This window comes from Schistosoma haematobium, chromosome 3 (genome assembly GCF_000699445.3).
Source record: "Schistosoma haematobium chromosome 3, whole genome shotgun sequence".
Classification (NCBI taxonomy): Eukaryota; Metazoa; Platyhelminthes; class Trematoda; order Strigeidida; family Schistosomatidae; genus Schistosoma; species Schistosoma haematobium.
This window is the reverse complement of record NC_067198.1, coordinates 15,269,835-15,297,827: the sequence shown is the minus strand read 5'-3', so window position 1 is coordinate 15,297,827 and position 27,993 is coordinate 15,269,835. Positions and strand designations below refer to the sequence as shown.

General features: G+C 31.0%; 1 protein-coding gene across 1 annotated transcript; it reads right to left on the bottom strand.

Moving 5' to 3' along the window:
• Positions 1-1,440: 1,440 nt before the first annotated feature.
• MS3_00005085 (uncharacterized protein) lies at positions 1,441-26,360 on the bottom strand. Its single transcript, XM_051213105.1, has 11 exons — positions 26,306-26,360; positions 26,100-26,167; positions 21,870-21,896; positions 18,110-18,139; positions 17,289-17,318; positions 13,419-13,526; positions 10,888-11,008; positions 10,148-10,248; positions 8,961-9,004; positions 6,233-6,386; positions 1,441-3,322 (listed from the first exon to the last, which is right to left on the bottom strand). Exons 7-11 carry the CDS (start codon positions 10,997-10,999, stop codon positions 3,308-3,310), a joined length of 426 nt encoding a protein of 141 aa, XP_051069049.1. The 5' UTR covers positions 11,000-11,008; positions 13,419-13,526; positions 17,289-17,318; positions 18,110-18,139; positions 21,870-21,896; positions 26,100-26,167; positions 26,306-26,360; the 3' UTR covers positions 1,441-3,307.
• Positions 26,361-27,993: the final 1,633 nt, after the last annotated feature.

Sequence of the window (27,993 nt, the reverse complement as noted above, 5' to 3'; positions counted from 1 at the left end):
ATCAGAAACTTCTCATGAAAAGCCTGTGCGCGATCAGCATCAAGGACTTTTCCCTTGGGGTCTGCGCTCACGCTTCTAAGTTGTTAAGACCACCATCAATTCAACTCCTTTATTTGGACCCTCAAAAAATATTCCTCCATATTGCAGGCAACCGGGAATTGAAAATCACTCTCACACCTCTATCAACACCCGAGATCATCCTGTTCACAATCAAACCCCTTCCTCACCTCTTGGTAGTTCATTCATCTCCACAATTAACCCTTCGCGTTTCTCTTCATCATCACGCATCACCAATGTTAATGATCTGAGTCCACGAAATGTTATTCATAATCCCCCGAAACCACTCTCTATACTACATGTTGAAGCTTTTAGTTTTCGAATCTCACATCAGATAGAACAACAGGCTACTTTAGCTAGGACTCTAGAATCTCGCACTATCTATGTATGCTGCGTCTAAGAAAAACTCAGTCAGAATCCAAATACAGTCACTCGCTTAACCTCACCTTGTCAATATGAAGAACCAGGACGGTTTATCCTTTGGTTATCTAGAGACCCCACTGCTACTTCTCGTGGCCTCGTTGGTATAGGTATAGCATCAATTTCGAAAGCTTAACAGGCTCTGGTAGACTGGCTTCCAATAGACACCCGCTTGTGCGCTATCCAACTAAACGCGACAGTAAAACTTGGAAAGATAGGGACACACGGCGTTGCCTTTTCGTTATCCCTATCTATGCTCCTACTGATTGATCGACTGAGCGAAATCAGTGGATTTCAACGGTTTTTACAGAACTGAACGATGCGCGGACTCAACCCGTCTGGCTCCGAACACCATCAGGAGAGGAGGCTGCATAGACATAGACTGATAGACAACCTACGCAATGATTATGAGCAGTGACGCTTAGAGGAAGCAGAAGAGATGGAAAATGTAGTAGTGATAGGTAACAGTAGACAAGTGTTCAGAATAGTCCGACTGTTGGTGAAACTGTCAGAAAAGGACAGGACTGTTATTCACTCTCAGTTCAGGAAATCGAATCGATGGGTAGAACACTTGAGGGAATAGTTCAACTGACCTTCAGTCACATTTCAGTTACCCAATATCTTCAAGCAACCTGAATTGCAAATTGATGTAAATCATCTAACTCTTAGTGAAGTTGAAAAAGCTATAAGTAATCTAAAAGGGGAGAGGGTGGCAAGGCTTGATGAATTAACCTCCAAGATGTTTAAGGATGGTGGTCTACTTTTAGCAGCTGGATTAACTAAGTTCGCATCTGACTAGTCTCGATTGCTGATTATTCCAGTTTATAAGAAAGGACAAAAATCCTCTTGTAAGGATCGCAGAGGAATCAGTTTAACTAAAATAATGTATGAAATATTAGCCTCAGTAATACTTTGACGTCTGACAACCGCTCGTGAGAAGCGAATCTGAGACAACCAGAATGGTTTAAATTAAATAATTATGGATTTATCTTGAGAGTTTACAAGATCGTTTAACAAAGCGCAAAAATCTTGGGTTAACAATAGTTATCAAGTAGAATGAATCGTTACCTGACATTATAATTCGGCATTTCCTGGAGTTCTAATGAGAAGGCGTGACCATTGAAGTTCAACCAGCTCTGTTGTGAGATATCAGCTCAATGAAGACAATGGTGTACGATGGAGCAATTTCGTGGATTAGTTGAAGTTAGACATTGACACCGTTGGATGCCGGCTCATTGGTTTAGTGGTTAAGCGCTCTCGCGCAAGACTGATAGGTCCTGGGTTCGAATCTCACAGTAGGCGGGGTCGTGGATGCGCACTGGTGAGGAGTCCCACAGTAAGACGAAACGGCCATCCAGTGTTTGCAGGTTTTTCATGGTGTTCTAGCCTCAATTAACTCATGATTTTGACTATTGAAATTACTAAACTCTCCATAAAACCCCTTCTGATAATTTATACACGTCAAAATAATGAAAACGGAAAACATAACAAGAAAGTATTGGGTATTTTATTTCAAGTTTTCATTTGACTGACTTCCATAACAGGGAATTAAATAATAAACATCAAGTAGCAACGCAGTAATTGAAATAAGTATTATGAGAGAAGTAAACAAAAAATTGACACACACACATATAGATAGGGAGAAAAACAAGTCAGAAGAATATAGATCGAGGTGCAATAACTAATTAAACTTTTTTTAGTGCTTAAGCAGGTTTGTATTAATTTGCCAAGTTAAGATAGGATAAACTGATAATTTAACATTGATATTATTCAACGAACGTAATAACCATGACAGAAGTAAAGGGAAATGAAGTTTTTATTCGAATAATGATCTACACACATTTCTACAATGATCCGATATTGAGTTAGAGAGTGAATAAATTGAAAAGATCAAAACTAGAAGATAATCATTAAAATCTAAATAAAGCACCACGACATACTTGTAAATGTAGCAACAAAAAATAGCATGTAAAAATTACAACATGAAATAAGGAATGATAATATAGAGATTCATAGAGAAGAGAAGACAAATGAAAAAAATGTAATAGACAACTTTAAAGAGTTTCATGACATTTATAATGTCATAGTAACAAGATAAACTAATCACTATGGTGTATACTTTTCTGTTCATTATCATTTCAAACCAACTAACAAATAAAAACTTAGGGACAACTATACAATTACACCTAAAAGAAAAAGATTCAAAATAAGAGAGTGGAAATTTAACAAAGAAAGATATAGATAAAAGAAAATAGGGAATGAAAAAGAAATACATCGAATCATTGATCTACATTTTTGTCAATAGAACAATACTCTGTATGGAAAAAACAAACAAACATTCTTTTGATATTTAACATTAATATCATTTTCAGTATATACTTTGTTGACAAATAAAACATTATTGTATTTATTCTTTGGATTTTAATTGATCACGCCAATCTTCTTTCTACACATTCATATGAAGTTAATTTATTGTAAACAGAAAAGAGCGAGCATTAATGTAAGAAACAAAAAAAAAACACCAAAAAAAGCGGAGAAAAGAATAATTGTAAATAGGGACTAAATTATAGTCTATATGATTATAATGAATACAATAAAAGATAAGCATCTGGTGTGACAGATAGCAATAATATAATTTCTTTGACTAAACTTACTGTATTATTTCTTGTTTGTTCACTTGATAAATTAAGTTCAATGTCTATATATTAATTCATTTTATTGTCTTGTTCTTTGTTGTTTTACGATAATAATAATAAAAAAGTTTACTTATGAACGATATACTGACTGTTAATTGATTATTGATGGTTTGGGTAAAAGATAGAGTAAACTATTATTTAGGTGTATTCTTGTAGTTTATTGAATAGTGTATGTTGTAAAAGGATAGATTTAATATGAAGATCCAAAGAAATTTATGATTAGATACGATGAAACAAGCGGGAAAAAGAGAAAACACAAAAAAAATACATACAATCATTTAAATTAAAAAAAACAAACTATTCAATGAACTTAAAATCAAATCTAGAGAAAAAAACTAAATTTAAATTAGTATCATGCAAATTATATTAATCAACATAATTCGATGTAAAACTCTTCTACAGTTTCTATGGTCTGTTTTTTGTTCATGAATATACTTCAACCATAATTCTAATTCACTTGGTATTATTTGGCTTGTATCCTCCCATTGAGGTTTAAGACTGCAATCGATCAGTCTGTTATTGGCATATGTGCATACAGTGCGTATGCCTCGATATTGCCTTAATTCACAAGCTATTTGTAAGCAATGGTGGATAGTGGCTAGCAGTGAAATCCACGACGCGTGTTTCATCCTATTTGGGACTCATCAGCTGGGTGTGCCTGCATCTCAGAGTTGATGTTCACTCTGGGACTCGAACCCAGTACCATTCGCTTCAAACGCCATCGCGTTATCCACTCACCTACGGAGTCCTGATAGCCACTTGCTTGTGCAATGGAGTGAACATCAACTCTCTGAGATGCAGGTACATCCAGCTGACGAGTCCCAAATAGGACGAAACGCGCGTCCTGGATTCCACTGTCAGCCACTATCCATCATTGCTTACAAATCATAATTCTAGTTTAAATTAATAATCATGTTGAATAAATATTTTGGATTCTTTATTCTTCCTAGGTAGATACTTTGAATATAGAGGTTATGAATGGTAGTATGAATGATATTGAATCTATGTTACTCAATATTATTATATACATGATTATTAGTAACCGGTTATTTAAATTAATACCAGGATAAATAAGTGAATATTGCAAATTTTATTATTCAAATTGCTTTCATGTTACTAACAGTATTGATGACTGTTCATGTAAAGAATCTAAGAAATCCTTAGTTTAATTTATCTATTCATGGTTAGTTCAAGTTTTAAATGGAATTATCAATTTCAAACTATTTAGTTACTTAATACAAGTCACTGATAGATTTTAGAAAAGGATTAAGTAACTGTATTTGGTTTTGTTTCAGAAGACCCGGATAATTACGACGGAGAATAGCTATTACTGCTATTTTTCGCACTTTAACAGTTCTTGTTGCTTAATGTTTTGTCCTAACTAAAGAGCTCAGTTGATGCATTGGTAAAAATGTGAGATCCAAAGTCGCCAAGTTATTACTGAGTAGTATTGAGAGGTTAATGAAATGTATTTACCTACATAACCAATCTAGTCCATTTGTAATCAGTAAAAACATAAGTCAACCTATATTTTAAAACTACTTCAAAATGGTAAGCTCTAGTGAAATCTCATGCTCACTCCATGTTAAATTCCAAAATCTAATTAAATATAACTGAATAAAATACAAACTAATAGGAGCAGAATGAAGTATCAGTTGAGGAGTAAGTCATTTTATGTTAAAGATAATTATGAGTAGATTGTATGAATTGAGTTGATTTGAAATAATCAATTTTTTAATAGTAGTCAGAAGTGGTCACATACGTTGTTTATTCTTAGAGATTATATAACGTTCCTAGTTGTTATATTAAATCAGACTTATCATTGGAAAGTCCAGCAAAGTCAGTTACATACTCCCCTAAAGTAAGTCATATATGAGCCTTATTAAAAGAAATATTTCTTAGCTGGAAAAGCTTCTATTTTTCAATGTATCATTAAATACTCAATGTTGTAAATCGGTTTACATATAAGAGAACTGATGTACACCTTCGACAAATAAAAAATTATTTCTCATTAAGTATTGCAGTTATAATAAAGTATATTATGTCTCCGAATGATTTTAGATAACTATTAATCGAAGCAGAAACGATGTATTAGTCTGTTCTGATAACAAATATTTCTAACAAATAACATCTAGATATGACAAATCTTTCTTTCTTTGTTCGTTGGAGGTACTTAATAGGAGGCTTCAGGCATAAATTTATGCTGACTTACACTAGTTAACATGGCTATTCCACACTCTTATTAAACGTAATGTTTTCTTATGATTTAAACTGGTATTGAAATTTAATTTCATAGTTTTACTGATGTTAAGAACAAATGTCCACTTAGCCATCGAAAATCTAATAAAATCAGATTAATTCAGTTGATGATACTCTAGTAAAATTAGAAGTATTTCAAAAACAGTAATTACTATCATAAGACGATTCCCTATATTATTCAAAGGGGAATTTAATAACTCAAAATTAGTCACTAAAGTCAGATAAATAAATAATCATAGTATGATCTCAGTATGATTAAATTTAGAGAACAGGGTTTAAAAACGCAACTTGTATTTACTTACCAAGTGTTCACTCTTTCGTTGAAAACATATGTTCTAAATATTATACTTTGTAATATCATGAAAATTTAGCTAGAAATCTAGTTGAATGCCTTGTCGGATATTTTGTTAAAGTACTTGGATTTCAGGGATTATGATTATCTGATAAGGTTCGAGGTTAATGATACCGTTTAACAGTCAAAACTCGTAGGAAAGATGAAACCTGATGTTTACTTAGAAGTTGAAAAAGTGATATTCATAAGTGGTATGAAGTGTGATATATATATATATATATATATATATATATATATATATATATTATAAGCAATTAACACAATATAAACATTCACTCTCTATACATGAGGGAGGTGATTTATTTTAATATCCTTAAGTATGATTTTACTTAAAGATTATTAGTTGTTTTGACTTAGAAACAAATGAAACTCATAATTTCATACGTCTAAGTTACAGCTGACTTATCGGTATACGTTAATCATCTTAATAATATTTTATAGAACTTACCACGACTTCATCTTTTTCCTCCAAAGCGTACTTACTATGACCGGTTGACTTAAGTTGACTACGAAAAGAAGAAAGTGAATGTCCACCTTCCTTCTTCTCAAATCGTGCCATATGACTTTCAGTTTTGGATACCTTCTTTAAAACTGGTTTAACGCTATACAAATTTAATGAAAGTAACATATATAATAATTTATTATTTTGCAGAATGAATTCTTCATTGTACAATCTATCTAAATTCTTTCCATCTCATTATCGAATAAACTTAATCAAGAAATATATTCTAATGTATTAATAAACCCTAAAATTATTACAAAACATAATGTACAATAGAATCTACTCAATAAATGCTATATTTTAAGTGTTCTCATAAACAATTTGAGTAAAAGTATATAAGGTTGTTTTAAAAAAACATTTAAATAACTATTTTGAGTGATCAATGTTACTGGGGTAATTTTTCTGTTTTATCATTATTATATTCAGAAGAATAAAATGACAAATGAATAAGTTTAATTAAAAGCAGCTAACTTTTGATAGAGTTTTGTTCTCTGAGCTGGATGGTTTGGTTGTGAAGCTTCCATCGTTCTTCTGAACGACATCATCAGCACAAACTTCAGATAGAAGTGAAACGTTCGAATTTCTCCATATGTGGTTCACAGCTTGTCCTGTAGACCTCGATGTTGATTAGTTCTTGCTGACCTTAATTTTGTCATTGTTTACCTCGTTGTTTTGGTTGTATCTGAAGTTTGGGCTGATGATTCCGTCCAAAAGAACGATGAAAGCTCCACGACCAAACCATCCAGTTCAGAGAGCAAAACTCCATCAAAATTATCCACCTGAGCTACAAATCTTTTCCACCGTCTCAAAAGCAGCTAACATTTTATTCAAAAACAAATAAACGATTGATTCATATTAGTCACTTATTCATTAGAATATTATTATAACTTATGAATATAAATATTAAAAAAGTTTTCTGTAAATTATTTAACCATAAAGTTTATAGAGAATAGTTTTGAATTGGTAGATAATGAAAATCTTAATACTACACTATAAAATACTGTAGAAAGTCATAAATTTCTCTTCAATAATAAAAAGATTAATTTTCAATTGTTATAACATATTGGCGATCCATGATAATTGTTACAATACTGTATAAATTAAAGGTCTTGTAGATAATACAATGATTTTCAATCATCGTTCTAATAACACGACCGTTGCTGCTACCTTGACGCGGTGGTCGGGCATGCCTATCGTGACGAACCAATCGGGCTACACTGGCTTGAACATTCGTTTCTCAAGGTCCTACCATGTCAAAGAGGTCTGTTGAAGAGTGGTAAGATTCAAAGCAGCAGACCTTAGGTCCGAGGATGAAGTCGTACTGCTGACTGGACAGAGGTGTGACAGCAGTAAGGTGTTTTCCTCGGACAACCAGCATGAATGAAGGGTGGGGTTAGAAAAGTTCGGCCCCAAAAATGCACACCTCGCACTATCCCACGGATTTCCGTCTCTGGATATAAGGTCCCAATGAGTACAGAGCTAACACGAAAATTACTCACGAAAAGGTCGTGTGTGACCGGCTTCAAATAGTTGTCACCTGGGCACTGTGGTCACCCTATCAGGTCAATAAGACCAACACTAACCCAGTTTCCTATCCAGGTACCTCTAGAAGAACTCTTTCGTGATGTGGGTAACCGGGAAGTGATTATCACCCTTATACTTCTAACAGCGCTCAAGACCACTGACTGACTGAATTTCTTATGTAATTAGTTACTATTTTACAGAGACAACATATTAGAAATATGAGTTATCTTGTTGGTAGTACGTTCATATTTGATTTTATGTTGTATAGTCGTAATATTTAGAAGCATTTGAATTATTGTACGAACTAGGAATCCCAAAAATAACGCAATCTAAGTAAACAGAATTCGGTGAGCAAAAAAAAAACGTTTTGTATTTCGAATTCGAATCGAGGCAGTCATCAAGTGCAGAGGAATCATTAGTTCATACAAACACCACATTAGTGCATAGGAGATCCGTGGAATTGATAGTAATGAGCCCATTTTTAATAGTATGGGGAAATTATACCTTTGATAATTTTAGTACTTCGTTTTTCTTTGAGTATAACGTTTTTCTGACCAAGTATTTATTTTCAAGAGACCTTGGTTTATTTATAAGCGGAAAGTGCTAACTACCCTCGCAGCTCTAAAAGCACTCAAGAACACTAAATTTGTAATCAATTTCTCTCTTCAATTCCTAATATTCCTCCTACCTCGACAGATACTCTAACAGCAATAGCAAATAATTTACAAACTTAGATTTTCCCAATTATTTTAATCTAATAGTACTAATAATACCTAAAATAAGTTGTAAAAATTGAAAAAACCTTGTTTAACTTATTGAATTTCCTGACCTGTAGATATTTCGACACATGTTTCATTGTTAAACTGGTCATCGTCAGTGACAAAATTACAACTATCTTAGTACAGTACTACGTTTACGAGATTTCATCACAAAGGTTTCTATTTTATTGCTTAACTTAGCCATAAACCAGATGATTGACAAATGAATTAATGAAAGTCATGTCTACTCCTTTATAAAACTGATATTAATTCATGTGCCCATAAAACCTGATAATAAACAAGATAGTTGCTGGATGATTCTAGTTCACATTTCAATAAATCAATAATCAGGTAACCAATTATTTGAATAAAATAAAGCATAATAAACTTACAATTTGCCTTTTACATCATTAACCTTGATTGTTAATTCATTGATCTGATTATAAATGAACAAATAAAAAGATCAATTATTGATAGCAAAGTTTTAGTTAATAAGTGAACAACTTTATTTTGATTGGAATTCAATTGAACAACAACAAACAACATTATAATTCGAAAATAAAGGAAATCTTTTCAATGTTGTCATAACAACCACTTTCGGGCTTTTTATCTTTTATTTGAAAAGTAGCTAAATTAGTACATATCTACTTACAAGTGAGTTATATATATTTCAATAGTTGAGATCATGAGCCTATTCAAGTTAGACCAAAATTGAGGTTAAGCGTTTGCTTTTGAAACTGAAGGTTTAAATTTCGAGTCCCGCGTGTGGGATTTTGGATGCACACTGTCGAAGAGTTACTTCTAACAAAAACTAATAACTTACAAGGTTTATGATGATTAAACACTAGACATTCATTAGTATCTAATATTAATTTGAAAACTACACCACTACTATCTTTCGTATTGAAATGTAGTATTCAAATCAATTGTAACAGATCAAAAAGGTATAAACTTTCTATGTAAATTATTAGTTTCTTCATACGGAATTCAACTTTGAATAAGTAAGATATTTATCATTTCGTTAAAAGTATTGAGATATGGGTTGTTTCCATTTATTTATATTATTTATTAGTAGATATCATATGAAACTTTTAAGAATTTCATGCTAAAAATATCAAATAAACTGCTGAGAAGTTATATACCAGTATGATGAACAAGAACACAAGTGGAGACAATCGAATATATTTGAACACAATATCATAGAACATCTTACTAAAATCTGAGAACCATACAGTAAGTACTTCATTTGCAAAATGTCAGTCATTTGTTTCAAACTTGACTGTTCCTCTTGCAAATATTAGTCAATCGTCTCAAACTTTGTTGTTCTTTAGTTTCCATATTGTTTTTTGTTCTCGTTCTCTTTTCTTTGATCTTCTTAACCTTCTGCCTCCAGGTATTTCACTTTTGATTGATGATACATACTACTTCTATTTGTCAACATCAACATCACACACCATACTTGGATGAAATTACTATTCAATATTCCCTCAAGTTTTCAATGATTATTTTATCATCAATCGTTAAAGTATGACATATTGCCGAAATATATTGGAATAATTAAACTAAAAATAAAAATCACCTCAAAATCTTGACGTCTTAACTTTTCTTCCCAATCGTATTTATCACCTTCGAGTTGTCGAACACGTTCGTACAACTGTTTCACTTTAGCATTTAAATCGTCTGTTAAAGAAAGAGATTGAATTTAAAAGTTATACAAATGCATAATAATAATAATAATAATAATAATAATGATTATGGTATATGATTGTCATAATATATAAAGATTACATATATTCTTTTCTTTTTGTTTAAATCATTGAAATAAACTGATAAAATCTAAGTACCTAAAAATAATATTCAGATTTTCAACGAATATTAGATACATTTAACGGACAAGTCACCAACTGACGCTCGTAAGTGGAAAGTACACATAGAATGAAACCATCATTGTTAATTGTTTTACGATAACATGTAAACAGATATGGAATTGATGTTATGCAATGAACAAAAAGCAGATAACAGTTAGCAATACAAAATATCTAGAATAATTGATCGATGGTTAGAAGTTAGTTGACTATTCTTTTATATAAGACATCAATGATCGTAGAAGAGTTGAACAACTAGATCAACCTGCTAAGAAAGTAGATTTGCGCTAAGGATAACTTCTTATAACAGTGGCTGCAACCACGTGACTAGTCAGTGCAGACATCTTGACTATACACTTAACCGGTAAATAGTTTTCTAATTGGTCGAAAAGCAGCTAGAAAAATTCTATGTTTACCATGTACAAAAACAGATAACAGTTGTTGATCTACTTACTTTCACCAAGACCATCAAGTTTCAGTGGCTCTACTTTTCCACGTAAAAAGTTCTCACGTTCTTCCTGTCGGCGTTTCATCTCAGCTTTCATTTCATCAGCAGCTTTTTGCATAATCAGTTGCTGAAATAGATGATTTTATTAAAAGTATTATCATGCTTGACCAGTTGGTTATAAATTGTTCACAGTTTTTTTAATGAGTTTTTTCACTAACCTACTTTACTATGTGTACTGTCATGACCAAGTAACAGATTAATATTTGCAATATGTAATGACTTAAGTTGGCTTAAGGACTAGAGTCCTGATGCGGCCCACCATTTTTACTTTGCAACTGTTGATGTACATGAAATAAGTAACTTAAATTCTACTCTAAAGAACGATTATACGAATAAGCTTTCAGTACACCTAACTTTAGTAAATCTGTTAAGTTAATTCAAATAATTTCGATGCGACTATACTCTATGAACGAACCAATCAGATTTAGTATAACAGGTCTTGGATTTGGAAGCAAAATTCATTCATTCATTTGTCTAAATAGCGTTTTAGCATTTCAGCCAATGTATATTCGTGATGAAAATCCCAAATGTAATTCCTAACCATGAACTGTAAATCATAATCTTTATTCTTATTAACACAGGCTTATAACCCTTATTTAGCTCTAGTAACTTGGTGGACCTTCTCAAGGTCACTTTAGAGTCGCTCAAAGGTCGTCCGTAAATGATAGTTTCACTCATGAAATTAAAAAATTAAAAAAATGTATAAACAAAGCTTAGTAGTCTGATTGCATTCTACTCTATTTAAGTTAGAAATTTTCCTGGCTCAACATTGTATTAATATCTTGACTAACTGTAGTTACATTTTGTAAATTATCTTTATGCCTATTAATAAAATCAGAACTGGTATTTATATTCTTTCCATACTAACATTTATCAATTCATAGTTGTATTTTAATAGATGGAATAGTTTAATGTTGACTATCCTTAGAAATTTTCATTTTGTAATTTTAAATAAACTAATCAAAGAAGATTAATATCAACAACAAAACAGTTTAAAGCTGCTTAAAGTGTAAATTTATCCTATTGTCATGTGAAATCAGTTGATAAGCAAATACATTCGCCCATTTCCTATTCGACTTAAGGAAATCCAAAACAATTGTTACTATAAGTCTATTCTTTTTATGATCCTTCTATGTTAGATATAGTTAAATTATGAATGTGTGATATGAGGATAATCCTAAATTGTTCATTGATCAGAAAATCTAAGATGAAAATGGAATGTTTAAAAGAATTAAATTATTGATGTTTTTTGTTGGATCAATGGAGAGAAAAAAGACAGTTAACTGCTGCATGAACATCTTGAATAATTTCGAGATGTTGTAGTGTCGGTTATTATGTTAAGCCCATATATCCTATTCTAGCTTCCGAACAGGCCAATCTATTCACTCTACTTGAGTCACCTTTTGACCATGTCAATTAACCGCTTATCAATCTTGACTGTTTTTATATGAGCGCATATGTGTGTGTACATTTCCTACCCGTTCATCATGTCTGTAACTTATTTTTGTGTGACTATAAATATTGATTAACGCTTGACTAGTTGGAGTTGGCTTACCCGCCATCTCCACTGTGTGTCGTTTCGCTTTGCTCTATTCCATTCGCTTCATATACAAAATATATGTATTTAAAAGTCAATTCTTGTTATTTGACTTATTTAATTCCGTTACTGACTAACGTGATTTGAGTCGATGATTATATACGAAGATAGCCGACACATACATTTCGACAGCAATCATTCACGTTACCCCATCATTGACAGAGACCGCTACACCCAACGCCGTCTCGCTAAACCACCTCACTGAACCTCTCCTGTCCCACCTAGACCACTCGAACCAATGCCTACTTCCTGGCCCCGCAATGTCGTTTGCATAACTGCCTCCCTGCCTGGCAGTAACAACAAATTTAAACCACGTAAGTAGGCAGGAAGTATGTATACTGATTACAAGAATTTAAACAGCATTTGCATCATACATTTACATAGCCTTCAATAGTCCATTTTCATCTTTCGATGTTTTCTGCAATCCGAACTAAACTTTAAGTGTTCTACCAACTCTGTACTCTTAATGGACTGAAACTCTCCATTCTATTCGTCAACTGTTGCAACTTAGACTCCACTTTCCTCAATACTTTAGTTACAAACATCCTTGTGAGTGGCGTCCACTGCAATAGTACCGTATGATATCCTCAGAAATAATTATTTGTGGTATTTTAAACTACTGAGGTTTTTCATCATTTATTTGCCTAAATGAAGCTTTAGCAATTATTAAATAGATTCAGTACTTCATATATAAATACATTTGAAGCGGTTTGTGATGGATGAGATCAATGAGTATCATAAATCAGATAAATATTATGTTGATACACATAATTAATCACATCCATAAAAACCAGGCCACTCTATTGGTTACATTAAAAAATTATAGCTCACTTGCATAAAAACATTGGAGTTATTCGAAATATTGGTATGATTAACTCACTTTCAACAGTCGTTTCTTCTCTTTTGACAAACCACCTAAACCTTTACGCTTCTGACCAGGTTTACGTTGTTTCTTCGAGGCTTCTTCAGCTTCTTTACGTTTCTTCTCCTTTTATGTGTTGTTATGGACAGAAATTGAAAACAAAATGTAATTAAACCTAGGTAATTCTTTCTACTACAGATATGTGTTGAAAAGACTTTAAACGAGCGCTTTTTTAAAATTTTTCATTCCATTCAAATTGGAAGCACCTGTTTGTCATCAATCAGAAAAAGAAATATTCTATTCTGCTGTTTATGTTAGGCGTAAACATGCAAGCATGTTGAATTTACTTACTATCATTTCTTTAACATAAAAGCATATGTAATCAGCAGGTAGATTAGCAAAAATAAAGCATCAACCTCAGAAGTTAGCAGGTTAGCTAAAACGAAATATATATCAAACCTAAATATTATTCTGTAAAAGAATAAAGGAACAGAATTAGACTAGTATGTATCTCTTGGTAACTTGATGAAGATTTCGAAATATTATTATGCATTGTTTCAATGAGGTGAAAAGGTTTTACATGCTAAATGACTTAAATGTTTTAGTATTAAGGGTAAAGGTTTTTAAGTTAATCCATTGAACTATATTGCTCATTTCATCATGAACAATTTCATGAAAAGTTAAAATGTAGTGCGACTCCATAATTATAAACTTGAAATATGACTTTACTTTATTATTTTGTTACAGTTTTATTGCGGTTATACTAAGTTAGGTTTCGCAAAAAGAAGTGACCAGTGGAGTTCAACCGGGTCAGTTGTGGGATAGTAACTCACTGATGACTATGGTGGATGTGTCGCTCAGTTTTGTGGATTAGTTGAAGTTAGACATTAATACCGTTGGAGGCCAGCCAGCTCAGTGGTCTAGTTGGTTAAGTGCCTGGTGCGAGACTAATAGGCACTGGGTTCGAATCTCGTGAGGCGGGCCGTGGATGCGCACTGCTGAGGAGTCCCACAATAGGACGAAACGGTTGTCCAGTGCTTCCAGGTTTTTCATGGTGGTCTAGCTTCAATTGACTCATGATCTCAACTGTTGAAATTTATAACTGTTTACCAAACGATGTGTTGAATGAATTAAACCCTAATCATATTTTCTAGTAATGTTTTCTACTGAATGTTTAATTCTCAAAAGTTATATTGTTGATAAGCAGACAAGAGAATTCTGGAGGCAGTTACTAATTTTTTTTACTTTTCACATGAATGATTCAAGTTGTTGGATGAATAAAGTTGATCATTTTGGATTAAGTTAAATGGAATTAAAACTGGTGTTGTTTATTTTGTCAGTGCGGCGAGACTCTAAGTTATGGACGAGCCAATCTGAGGCGTTTTAGAGATTTCAAGGTTACGGTGCCAAATTCAGTGCTTAATGCTTACGTACGATCGATTCACAGGGAATTTTGTACAAAACGTGACATTGAGCGGCTATAAAAAATAAAACGACGAGACTATAATTTGTGGACGAATCAATCAGGTATAAGATAATGATCTCGGATTTTAACGCGAAAGCCTTTCATCCATTTGGTCAAATAAAATTTATGGTATTATAGCTGATGTCAGTTCGTGATGAAAACCCCATATATAGTTCTTAACTAAGGCAAATTACGATAATTATTGTGAACTGGATAATAAAAGCACCAGTATCACTGGCTGCAGCCAGGTTCTACAACATATACGGATGTTTGGAGAGCGTACAGACTACTACATAGGCTTGGTTATGTGCATCGCGTCGTCATCCACAAGTAACATTTTGTGCACTCAACAACCGAAGTGCACATAAACAATACTGAAGCTATGTGATCGGGGCTGAAAGAGTTCTTGAGACTTTATCATGGCTCCAGAGACCGACTATTCTGTAGCCGTATGGATGATTTCCTCTACTGCATGCATTACGATTTTAGATCCTCTGAACCTCTTTCTAACATTGACAAGTTTTTGAACCATGTATAGGAAGTGTATTCACTTTATTTCCTTGGTTTTGTATAACATATTTTTACTCTATACTGAATATTCGCTGATTGGCTAATATTTTTCAAGGTCGTCTAAGATTCGTTCAAAGGTCGTCCATAAATTAGAGTCTCGCCGTCAGTGCTTGATAGTTAAAGTGTTCTTTCTTAATGAATATTCTAAAATGATATTATCGAATTTTGTTTGAAAACGAACACCAAACATGAAAATAACTCACCATTAAGTGTTAAACAATGAATTGTCCAAAATAATACAGTTAGAAAATATATTAAACAGAACTCATAAAATAGTACTTAACAAAAGAAAAGGTCTTCATGATCATTTATCTAGTGTACATTTTTTTCCATTTTTAACACTCTAATTCTAGAAATAGGATGAATTTAGCAATCACTATTTACACATATATACAAATATTATGAATACAGATTTCTCTTAATTTGGACTGAATTACATAAACAATTCATTTCTTCATGATTTGATGATAGTCAATATGTAAACACTTCAATAATGGTCTTAAACTATAACACTATAGAAAAATATACCCATATATTTGTTAAGTAGTTATCTTGTGTTTAGTCTGAATAAAACGTTATGAGGTAGAGGCAAAAGAAAAGAGAAAATAGCATAGAACCCAGGTATTTAGTAATGTGTTTCAACTTTTTTTGTTGTTGATTCAACAATATCTATCTTCCATGCGTTCGTTTTCTTTTTGTTGCAATAAAAAAGAGAAACCGTTTAATAGGGAAAAGAAAAAAAAGAAAAGAATGAAATCATGTGATCACAAACGAGAGTGAATCACACACAATAAAGCAAATAAAAAAATATCAAGTTTAGGAGAAATGAAAAGCAATAAATAAAGCATAGATTATTCATTAGCGCTAGTTTCAAATGAAGTACATTCTATTTTATTAATTCACAAATCTATCCTTTGTGTTGCCATGATTACAGAAAGCTATCTAGTGCACAAAAGCCATTTGAATTCAATCACATTAAGTAGATAGCAAGATTAAAATTAAAAAAAAGAAAAGTGAATAATGGCTAACAAAATTTTGGTTAAATTATGAATTACAAAATTAAAAAATCTAATCAACTGAGATTTGAATGTTTCTCACTTTTATACTTTTTTTTTATTATAGTACAATGTAACTCAAAGAGATTATTTTTCATTGAAATGATCATTGATAAGTACTTTTAACATATTCAATCAATGATAAGACGATATCATCACTTTGTTATGAAATGATTTGAATGATTTTTTCAGGAGGGGGGAGGATAAACTAATGTACTTGATGCATTGAAGTACTAAAATGTACTTGATAAATATCTTTGAGATACATTGTAACTTCAATCTATTCATTATTATTATCATCATTCAAATTAAACATGCCAAGCAAAACATTATCAGTTCAATTTATTCGTGCATTTTAATTAATTAATTAATTTATTTTTTTGTTAATATTTGTTAGACTAATTATTGAAATATTTAATTAAATTAAAGTCTTGACAACAAGTTAGAACACCCCTTTAGAAAGATTTATATTAAATAATGATTAACTTTGCTTAAAATAAATATAATTTAATTTGTAAAATATTAATAAATAGATGAATAGATGAATTAGTAAGTGAATGAGTCTTTGAGTAAGTCAGTGAGTGAGTGAGTGAGAGAGTGAGTGAGTGAGTGAGTGAGTGAGTGAGTAACGAAGTGAGTGAGTAATTAGTTAGTGAAGTGAATAAATAAAGAATCATTTTGGGATTAGTGAATGAATCAATGAATACTATTAGAAATATGTGACTAGTAAGAAAAATAGTTCATTTCATTTATCTTTTTTTTCATTGATGTTTGTTTTATGTTAAAAATATTTCTAACCTCTAGTTTACGCTGTCTTTCTTGAGCTACCTAAATTTATAAATAATAGAATAGAATAAATGAGATATATGCAAAAAACCAAAAACAGTCAAAAAACAACAACAACACATCAATAAAAAGGGACGATCAGTGAACATCTTAATATACAGATACATAAATCATAAACTGTATAATCGCTACTATTATTTGTTTATTGAGATATTAGTTCCAGCTTTTCATTATAATATCCATGCTGAAATGAGATATTTGAATGTATATTCAATTGAACTGTCAACATGCAGTGAATATTATTATATACGATTATTATTATTATTACATGCATTTAAAATAAAATCCTATTAATCATTGTTTATTAATTCTGATAGAACATATAGACTAGCTAACAAATACCTTCACATTTATGTGTACTTTTTTTATAATATCTAAGTGGAATAGCATTCATAGATCCAGCTGGACATGAAGTCAAGCAAGCTATATGTATACATATATAAGAAATCTACATTTAGATAAACTGACTATGACATGCTTATGAGACATTAACGTATTTAAAACATTCATATGGTCAATGTTCTATTAAAGATATTCACACATATCTATTGAATTTACGAAAAGTTCTCCTGAGATAAATGTTTTAATATTCACTATTGTTTCTTCATTTATCATTGTTGTTATGTATATGTTTGTAGTGTATTCAATTAAGATTGAAAACTTATATAAAAATATTCTATGAAGAAATTTTAATAAAACATTATATCATAAAGTAATCATTGATTTTCAATAATGTAGTAAACATAATAAAAACTATCTTATTTCATACATACCTCTTCCTCTCTGCGTCGACGTTCTTCTTCCTACAAAATAGACGATGTAAGAAATGAAGGAAAGTGTATTAATTTTCTCTTCTGATTGCCACATCATTGGAATATATATATATTGGATAAGTCAATTTACGTTCTAAACAGCCATTATAACTAAGTTGTTTTGATTTACTGAGAGATTCAAATATTATTGTTTTCACTGTTATCAATACTACTAAACATTGCTAATCAAGTAAACATAAGTAGTTGAACATTTATGGATTCCTTCTATCTAGTACTGTGATTCAGATACTGATACATTCTTTTCTGATCTAAACTTTAGTAGTTAATAAATTAAAAGCACTTACTGTGAAAGAATGAATTTGCTTGTAAATAAATCTGTTACGTTTACTTGGGAATTTAAATAAATTAAGACTTATAATACTTAATGAACTAGCTCTAATATGTGTACGAAACCAATGTTTATCTTTTATTATACTTATTAAAATAATCAATTGAACAGGAGCGTTTTGTTTTAAAAAAATGCCATCGCATTTGGCAAAAATATTTTGTCCAAATAGGGTTGTTTGTTTGAAATGCTGTTGTCAGTACAAGTTGTTTACCTATTATCTCGCTTTTTTTAGAAAAGAAAGACTATAAACAGTCACATGTATACACAAGTAAAAAATAATAAACAACCATCATTTTAAACAAAATTAAAAACAATTCAAATAACATCATCATAAAACTACAACAAAAAGGACAAACGGCAAAACAAGCAAAAAGAATAATAAAAAGAAAGAGGTCCTTAACCAAGACACAAATGTATGTGCAGTACTTTCATAACTTCAGGAATTCTTCAGATGTAATTCTGTGTAGAACGCCAACATAGAATTAAAAGAATTTGTCTGGATGATTGCCTTGTCAAATTTAAAGTAAACTGGAGCTAGTGAAATGAACTACTTTATCTGAAGAAAAAGCGCTCACCGTCATTTAACAACTTGCTACTATGAAATAACAACTTAAAACAAACCAGTTTTCTGGTGCTTTCTAGTGGTTTTTTTATTTTTATGATGAGAAAACTGTTTAATCAGATAATGTGTAAAGATATTTGTCTATACCAACCAGTGCTAGACAAAGAACTACTTAATATTCACAGTACATTCAATAACCCTATTTTTCTTCAGCAGTGTATTCTCTATCTTTAATGAGTATAACCTGATATTATTTTTAACGCAATCGATATGTTAATACAAAGCTAGTGAGTCGTTTTCTAAAATAATCTCATCTTCGCATTAGGAATTTCGAAGACTCATTATATCAACATTGTAACTTGTGAATCCGTAATAAAGAAAACTGGCATTTGTCCAGTATTGCTACACTTTTAATCATTGCTTATATAATATTAACTATTGATAAATGGATACATTCTATTAATCTACATTTAATAAACTAAAAATCAAAATCATAAAACATCAAACTACAATTACTATAGATAAGCTAAGACTGTTTACCTCTGAATCTGTTTCAGAAGATGACTAAATTAAGTTGAATGAAAAATATTCTAATTATATTTCTGCAATTAATGTTAGTTCGAATTTTCTGATTGAGATCATGAATTTGTTTTTTAAATCAGACTTATATTTCTTAAAAAAAAAACAACATAAAAATATATTTCAATAGTTGAGATCATGAGTCAATTGGAGCTAGACCATCATGAAAAGCCTAGCAGCATTAGACGGTCGTTTCGTCCTATTTCTGGGACTCCTCAGCAGTGCACGTCTACGATCCCGTCTGGTGAGATTCAAATCCAAGACCTACAATAGAACGAAATGACTGTCTAGTGCTTCAAGGTTTTCCATGGTAAGTCTAGCTTCAATTAACTCGTGATCTCAACTTTATCTTCATTAAAAACCCCTCTCATAAAAATATATATATTGGATTTAGTGCATACTTTTCCCAATGTTTAACAATTCATTTAAATCATGACATTATTCTTAAGATCAGATTCATGAAGTACCAGGTCAATATTTAGATTACTACTACTATTGGATTTGACCTTAACAGCTCAAAGGTTATAATTCATGCATGAGTATGTCGTTCTTGTTTACGTTTTGTTTGTTTTGTTTTGTTCTATTTAATGGTTGTATCCATATGAAACTTATTGAATGAGTACAAGTTTAAACTAATATGTTACATGATTTATCTTACTAGAAAATTGAAACATTTCTAAGCTAAGTAACTGAAATGAACGTATTATATTATATTGTAATTTTATCATAAATATTGTCCAGATACAAAATCTTATTGATTATCTACTCAAAGTTCTCTCTCTCTTATTTATTAATTAATTAGTTCTCATATTCATAGAATCTTTAATTTATGGAAAAACCAATTGTATTCTTCTTTTTATGTTATGTAATTATAATTTAAGTGTTGATTACATTTAATAAACTCAAATCAATGTTGATCTTCCTTCATATTTTTATTATGAAACACAAGAACTTTCAATTTCACAATAAAGAAAATAGATATTTGTAATCATTCATAATTATTTCATGAATATTTGTTTTAATATTTAACAAAAAAAGATATCATTTGTTCGAAAAAAAAATAGGCGCCATAAGATTTAACAAACTATAATACCCAGTTAAGAGTTCACAAAGTTTGAATAAGTATAACAAACAAATAACTTGTTGAAATAAAATCATTTATGTTTTGATGCTTTCATTTTGAACAAAAAGAAACAATACTGTAAGTAAACGTATGTAAATATTATAGCTTACAATACTGAAGTTTTATATATACTTTCTTAGTTTATAAAAGAAATTTATCTATTTATTTATTTTAAGTCATAGATATTGGTACAAGGAGGCACCAAATACATATGCGACACACAAATCTCATTTGATATTTGTGAGGGCTGTGATACTGCCTAGGTGTCCAAACCGAAGCAGGTGGTTTTCTTAAGAGGCCATACTCGGAGCCTTCGACTTGAAGGTTTGGTCCACAAGATAGTGGAGCCGGTGGCCAGTGATTGGTTTATACACCATTTGTTCCTTCATGATACTGGAGCCCATGTGCACCATTGGTTTTGGAATCAGGGTTTTCCAACTCCCCTAGGTGGACTCTCCATATCCACCAACCCGGTGAAAGCACCGGACTTTCGCTTTGTGTCCTCTCAATTTCGTAAATAACACCCCGTTACGAGAAGGTAGCGAGTAGGACTTCCCTGGCAGAGGCTATATACGTGTGGCCATTTGAGAGCATTTCGAGAAGGAGAGCGGACTATCCCCACTCTCGGCCGTACCAGGGCATTTGAGGACTAATATTAAGTTTAAACTTTTCTCTAAAATGACACTTGGAAAGGTGTAAAACATTAGAATCTCATCCCTATATAGTTATTCTCGTGACATTAAATTAAACAGCAAATATGTTGAATATGCTACTCATTTTCTACAATAATTTTCTCGATATTTGATTAATATATCAATAACATGTAAATGTATACTTCATTGTTGATAAAATGATTTTTCATCGTATTCAATCATTGTTATACCATGAAATTTCATATGATCTATCATTGTTTGATTATTTAATCTTTATTTATATATGCACACATTGTACTCCTAGAATAAATGATCTTAAATTTGAGTAAATTGACTTCTATAGATAATAAATGATTTCCTTATACATTTCATAATACACATAACACAATTTAAAACAGTTTAATTAATTGAATATTTCAAAATTTTTAACATTCAAGAAAAATATCGAGTCATACCTTTTCCCTTTTTTCTTTCTCAGTCTCCTGTAAAAGTAGAAAATCAAAGAAATAAACTAATTACAATCCGATTCAATAAACGGTTACTACACTAAATTTGGCATATATATATATATATATATATATATATATATATATATATACATATATATATATATATGAATAAGGATGTGCCAATAGCATTATATTATATAACGAAGCTAAATATTAACATCTATAAGCACATCAGTATCCACGCGCACACACACACACATTAGATTTGAACATGCTTTACGATTAATGTGAACATTTACGGAAAAATTATAAAGATATTTTGCATTAGTTATTTTTTGATAAATAAAACAAATCAGATATACTAAATGAACATGCGCTATAGTGATAAACGTGCTAATTATAATTCCTTTTTAATTAGACAAAGCATATATATCTATATTTGTTTTATTGGATAAATGGATAAAGCAGTAAATTATACTGAATTGCTTGATAATATTTTCCTCTGACTTAGTATTGTGTATTTTATTTTATTGTAACCAAGTAATCTGATTTTCAATTAAGTTTTAGATAAAATGAGTTAATTAAGAAGTAATTCCTCTATCAGCTAACTTATTCTGGAATATTCAATGTGATTGGTAGGAATCCAGTGCTTTCATCATTAATTCATAGTTTGAAATAATAGAATTGTCGATTATTGATGTCATGAGTTTTTGTTTTACATTATAACTTTCTAATCACTAAAAACTACAATATGAAAAGAATTATAATAAACAATGAATACAAATTTACTTGATGTTGTTTTACTTGTATAACAATGGGAGGGTACAAGTAAAATAAAACCAAGTGAATTTAAACTTCACCCCCATTGCACAAGCAGGTGACTATCAAGATTTAGTAGCTAAGTTGATAACTCGATAGCGTTTGAAGCGGGCAACACTGGGTTTGAGTTTCAGACTGAACATCAACTCTGAGATGCAGATACATCCAGCTGACGAGTCTCAAATAAGACGAAACGTGCATCAAATTGGATTCTACTGCCATCCACTATCTTTGCTTAGAAACAATAATTACAGTTTTAAATATCTTAGAAATATCTAAATACCTTCATTGCTTATGTTTCACGTTTGATTGTGTTTATAAATTACATCAGATAAATATTTTTAATCATTAATTAGTTTCTTTAACTATGCAATTGTATTGTCTATGATCTATTTAGTGTTACTTATGTTAATCTATCTTTACTAAAATGATTTGTATAATAGATAAGTGTTTAAGTTTATTGAGGCATATTCAAATAATTTTTTAATGATTTCAATGAATTCATTATCAAATTTATACAACAAAGAGAAAAGGAAAAATAACTTCTGAATATAATGTACTTTAAGTTATCAAACTTCAACTAAGAATTCATTTAGTATAACTGTATAATCATGACAGAAAATTGAAATCAGAAAGGTTATGTGGAGATTTTAGAAATTTCACAAATTGAAATCATGAGTCAATTGAAGCTAAACCACCATGGAAAACCTAGAAGCACTGTACGGCCGTTTTGTCCTAATATGTGACTCCTCAGCAGTGCGCATCCATGATCCCCCACCTCGCGAGATTCGATCCCAGGGCCTATCAGTCTCACGTCAAGCGCTTAAGCAACTAGACCACTGACACGGCCGGCATCCAATGGTGTTAATGTCTAACTTCAACCAATCCAAGAAGTTGCGCCACCGTACACCATTTTCTTCAGTGAGCTGATATCTCACAACAGACCTGGTTGAACTCCACTGGTAACGGCTTCTCACTAGAACTCCCATACTAGGACGAAACGGCAGTCCAGTGCTTCCAGGTTTTCCATGGTGGTCTAGCTTCACTTGACTCATGATTTCAATCTGAGAAAATTAAAAGCTTGCTATTATATTATATAGCTTTACTACTAAACAAAAGACAAATAACAGTCTAAGTAAAAGCGTCTACATAAACTAAAAACAACCCACTTTAAATAACATGCAATTACATTAACCAAAATAAATTAATTGTAAACATCTATAGTCATATCTAGATAGTTATGATTAATATATCTCTCAATTCCAAGGTAGTGCACTAAATAATCTAATACAATTTACTTCGTATAGGATATACATAATAATAATGACAACAACAACAACAACAAAAATACATCTATGCATTATAGTATAGGCGTGAATGTGTGTGCGTATGTATGTATGTATATTTTTTTCAGTTTTGATGCGTTTATATATTAAACGTCGAAGTGCCCACCTCTTCAGACTCTTCCTCAGACTATAATAGTCATGTTGTGTTGAATTATAACAGACCATTATGAAATCACATGGAATCATACAATAAAACAAGGATAAATAAAAGTTATCATTAAAAAGCAAAAAAAATTATTTGTAAAATTAGACTTGAAATAAATCAATTAATTTTATTATTTCAGTGGAATATGCAGAATAGGTAACTTTGACAGTGATTTTTCGGTACATTTTCATTATCGTACAGTACTGTTCCGTGAATTAATCAATTTCTTACGAGAGTTATTGACTAGACCATGAATATTCGGTTTTTATTTGATGAAACGCTTTTGTACTACTTAAATAATTACACGTAGTATAAATAATGTAAATGAAATTTCAGTGGATGTTATAAAGCATGGTCAATAAGTTGATAAACCTAGTTAATTGACAACTGATTAAATTCAGATTTCTATCTGTCAATGTAATAAGCTTAAATAAAATCAACTATTCGCTCTGTACCAGAATGCCCATACATATTTTTAATACGATATATGAAATAAGGAAAGTAATGAGTAACTTACTTCTTCCGATGAACTGAAAAAATAAAATACAGAATTCAAATTCAACAAGTTATTGCTTATTCATCAAACAACTAAACATATTCATATAAACAAACGTTATTTTTCTGCTTTCGAACCCATATGTTTATGTAATCTGTATGCGCTACATTATGTGTCATATTTTATGTTTTTTTGTCTTTCATCATGAATGAATAAACAAATTAAGAAATAATATTAATTAATTAGATTTACTATTTTAAATCTTTTCAATCGAGATAGACTGAATTTTGTATTGCTCTAACCTGAAACTCTTCAAGAATGATTACCTGCAACCATACATAATGTCAAAGCTAAGACATTCAAGTCTCGTCTGTGTTTAATTACATTTCGAGCATTAAGATATGATGCAATGGAGCATATGTTCAAATTCAGTCAATTTATGATACATCGACATCCCTATTTGGTTAACTCTAGTATTTTAATCAATAATGAATAAATTACTATTATTAAGTTCAACATGGTAGAATAATTTATGGGACAAGCTTGACTGTACTCATGTTATGTTGAAAATCAAGTGAAATTGAAAATGTTGTTTATTATCTTTCAACTTGGTATCTCAATGATACTTTTTTTGGTATATAACCTGAATTAAAAGGCTTGACTTTAATGGATACAAAAGCGACACATAGCTGACAAGCTTTCCGATATGATGAAACAGTTATGTAGTGTTGTAGATTAGAAATTCTCATGACAATATACATTTAATATGATAAGCGAATCAACGAAAAAGGTTATAGATATCACTTTTCAATAATCAAGAGCATAACTGTGATAAATAAAATATTTAAGCAGCCTATTTTCCGTTTCAAGGAGAATTAATTGATTAAATTAGATTCGTATATATATGTGATAGAATTATTTATGTGATGAACATCTTTAACACTTCTCGAATCCCACATGAAGTATCAGCTACCTCAAATTGACACTTTACTGATGAATGATATCTCACACGAAACGTCAATCCAGAGGTTCTTATCAAATACCTTCAACCATCCAACTGTTATCACTTTTTTGTAGGTAAAATGTCAGTTTCTTAGTCCAAACTTTGTTTTACAGTGTTCAACTAAAGATAAACCACATCGCATAAGTTTGTGTATTAACATAGATTTTTCGTTTAGCAGCCTTCATGGGCAGTTATTTTGCTACTATATAAATATGTAAATAATAATGCTAAACTGTTGTTTATGATTAACTGACCAAATTGCTATTAGTTTCATGACTAAAATCATCAGAATTTAGTAAAAGGCATATATCACACTATGTATATATCTGCACTTCTATTGTACAGCAAAATCATAAATTCGAAAATCCTTTTTATATATACAGTATACAACCAAAGATTTGATAATCATGGACAATATGAAACTCACCTTTGTTGGCTTTCTTCGTCACTCATTTTGTTGTAATGTTAGAATTGGGTGTATTACGTGAAGAGAAGCTGTAATTAGGAAAACGGTAGTTATTATTATTAAAAATCCTTTAGGAATATGACAATATATTGCTTATAATTGGAAAAGTTCTATTTGTCTCACTAACCAAGTAAAGGTGAAGTTAAATTTTGTGTTTGATTACTTACGAAATGTGTAAATAAGATTAAATATCAAGTTGTTTGTGTTAATTTCAATGATTATGTAGGCGTATTGGTTATCTGCACATGGTTACATTTCAATAAATTTATCGATCAAAATTAAGGGCATCATAAGTAAACCAATCTAAACTCTTATCATAATTTTCCATTACTTCCCTTCAACATTAATCTGACGTAAGGTTGATATATACAATATGTGTATATTTATCTATATTTTCACTATTTAGCCTTCCAATCGATTTATCTCACATTTGTGTTAGGAATAAAAAATTACTCTTCCTTCTTCATAGTTTATCCAATAGAATACAAGTAACGAATATACAATTACTTCAATTCTCTATCCTTTAACCTTCTTTTCATTATGGGCACATTGTATCATAATAATTTGGCTAAGGACAGAAAGTTAGGTGTTTTTTTGTAGAATATATACAATTTGGAATGCTTTAACTAACATTTAGTTAGTCCAGGTAAAAATATATATCACAAATTGCAAGAACGTTTCATTCCCAAACTTTCTTTACTTATAAAGGAGAAAAGAAATCAATTTAGTAGAGTGTATTCGAAGACTAATTCAAAAAAGAAATGCGCATGAGATTTTTTATTGTTTGACTGGTTTTTTTCATGATTGCGTAAGACTAAAGCAAAATGTTTAAATAATTTAAAGAAAATTAGGCATGAATGTAATTGTGAAGTCAGCTGAATTGAAGTTACCACAAATCATCTTTACGCATTCTTTCAGTTAATGTTAATGTATATCAGAAGGGTTTTGGTGGATATTATAGTGATTTCAATAGTTGAGATCATGAGTCAGTTGAAGCTAGACCACAACTGGATGGCCGTCTCGTCTTATTGTGGGACTCTTCAGCAGTGCGCATTCACGACCCCGCCTTGCGAGATTCGAACCCATGAGTCAATTGACTAATGATCTCAACCACTAAAATTAATGTTAATGTACTGAAAAGTAAAATGAAATGTGATTCAGTGTTTTTTCTTGAAAAAAAATCATCTAACTTTCTTTAAATACAAATAGGCGATAGCTTATCTAATCAAATGTTTTGTTTTGTAATCTAGTCCCAATGATTGCATCATAATAAAGGTTTGATAGTTATACTTATAAGTGAAGTTATAATATCTACTTATAAGTAGAATATAATCATATTTCTTGTTGTATTAATTTTCTTAGTAAAACTTCAACATCAAACTCATCAATTTAAACATTTTAGGTTTATCCATTAAATTACTGATTGATTCTGTAATAGTTAAATTATTTGAACTGTTTCATAATACTAAGCAAGAGAATTTCTTTTAGCTAGGTATTTTTCAGGAAAATTGTTAGTAAATGAACTTTACTAGTCGACATCATGAGTCAATTGAAGCTAGACCACCATGGAAAACTTGCAAACACTGGAAAGTCGTTTCGTCCTAGTAAGAGACTCCTTAGCAGTACTCATTCACAACCCCGCCTCGCGAGGTTCGAACCCAGGACCTGTCAGTCTTGCGCAAGAGAGATTAACCACTAGACCACTGAGCTAGCTGGCATCCAACGGTGTTAATGTCTAACTTCAAGTAATCAACGAAATTGAGTGAAACATCCACCATAGTCATCAATGAGTTACTATATCATAACTGACCCAGTTGAACTTTAATTAATCATAGTTTGTAAATGTTTTACTGTA

Coding starts and splice junctions, on each gene's coding strand:
- MS3_00005085 (XM_051213105.1), bottom strand. CDS start 10,999: ATGCAAAAAGCTGCTGATGAAATGAAAGCTGAGATGAAACGCCGACAG. Junction 10,249..10,887: donor ACTTGATGGTCTTGGTGAAA/GTAAGTAGATCA, acceptor TTTCTTTAACAG/ACGATTTAAATGCTAAAGTG. Junction 9,005..10,147: donor TAAGACGTCAAGATTTTGAG/GTGATTTTTATT, acceptor ATTTATAATCAG/ATCAATGAATTAACAATCAA.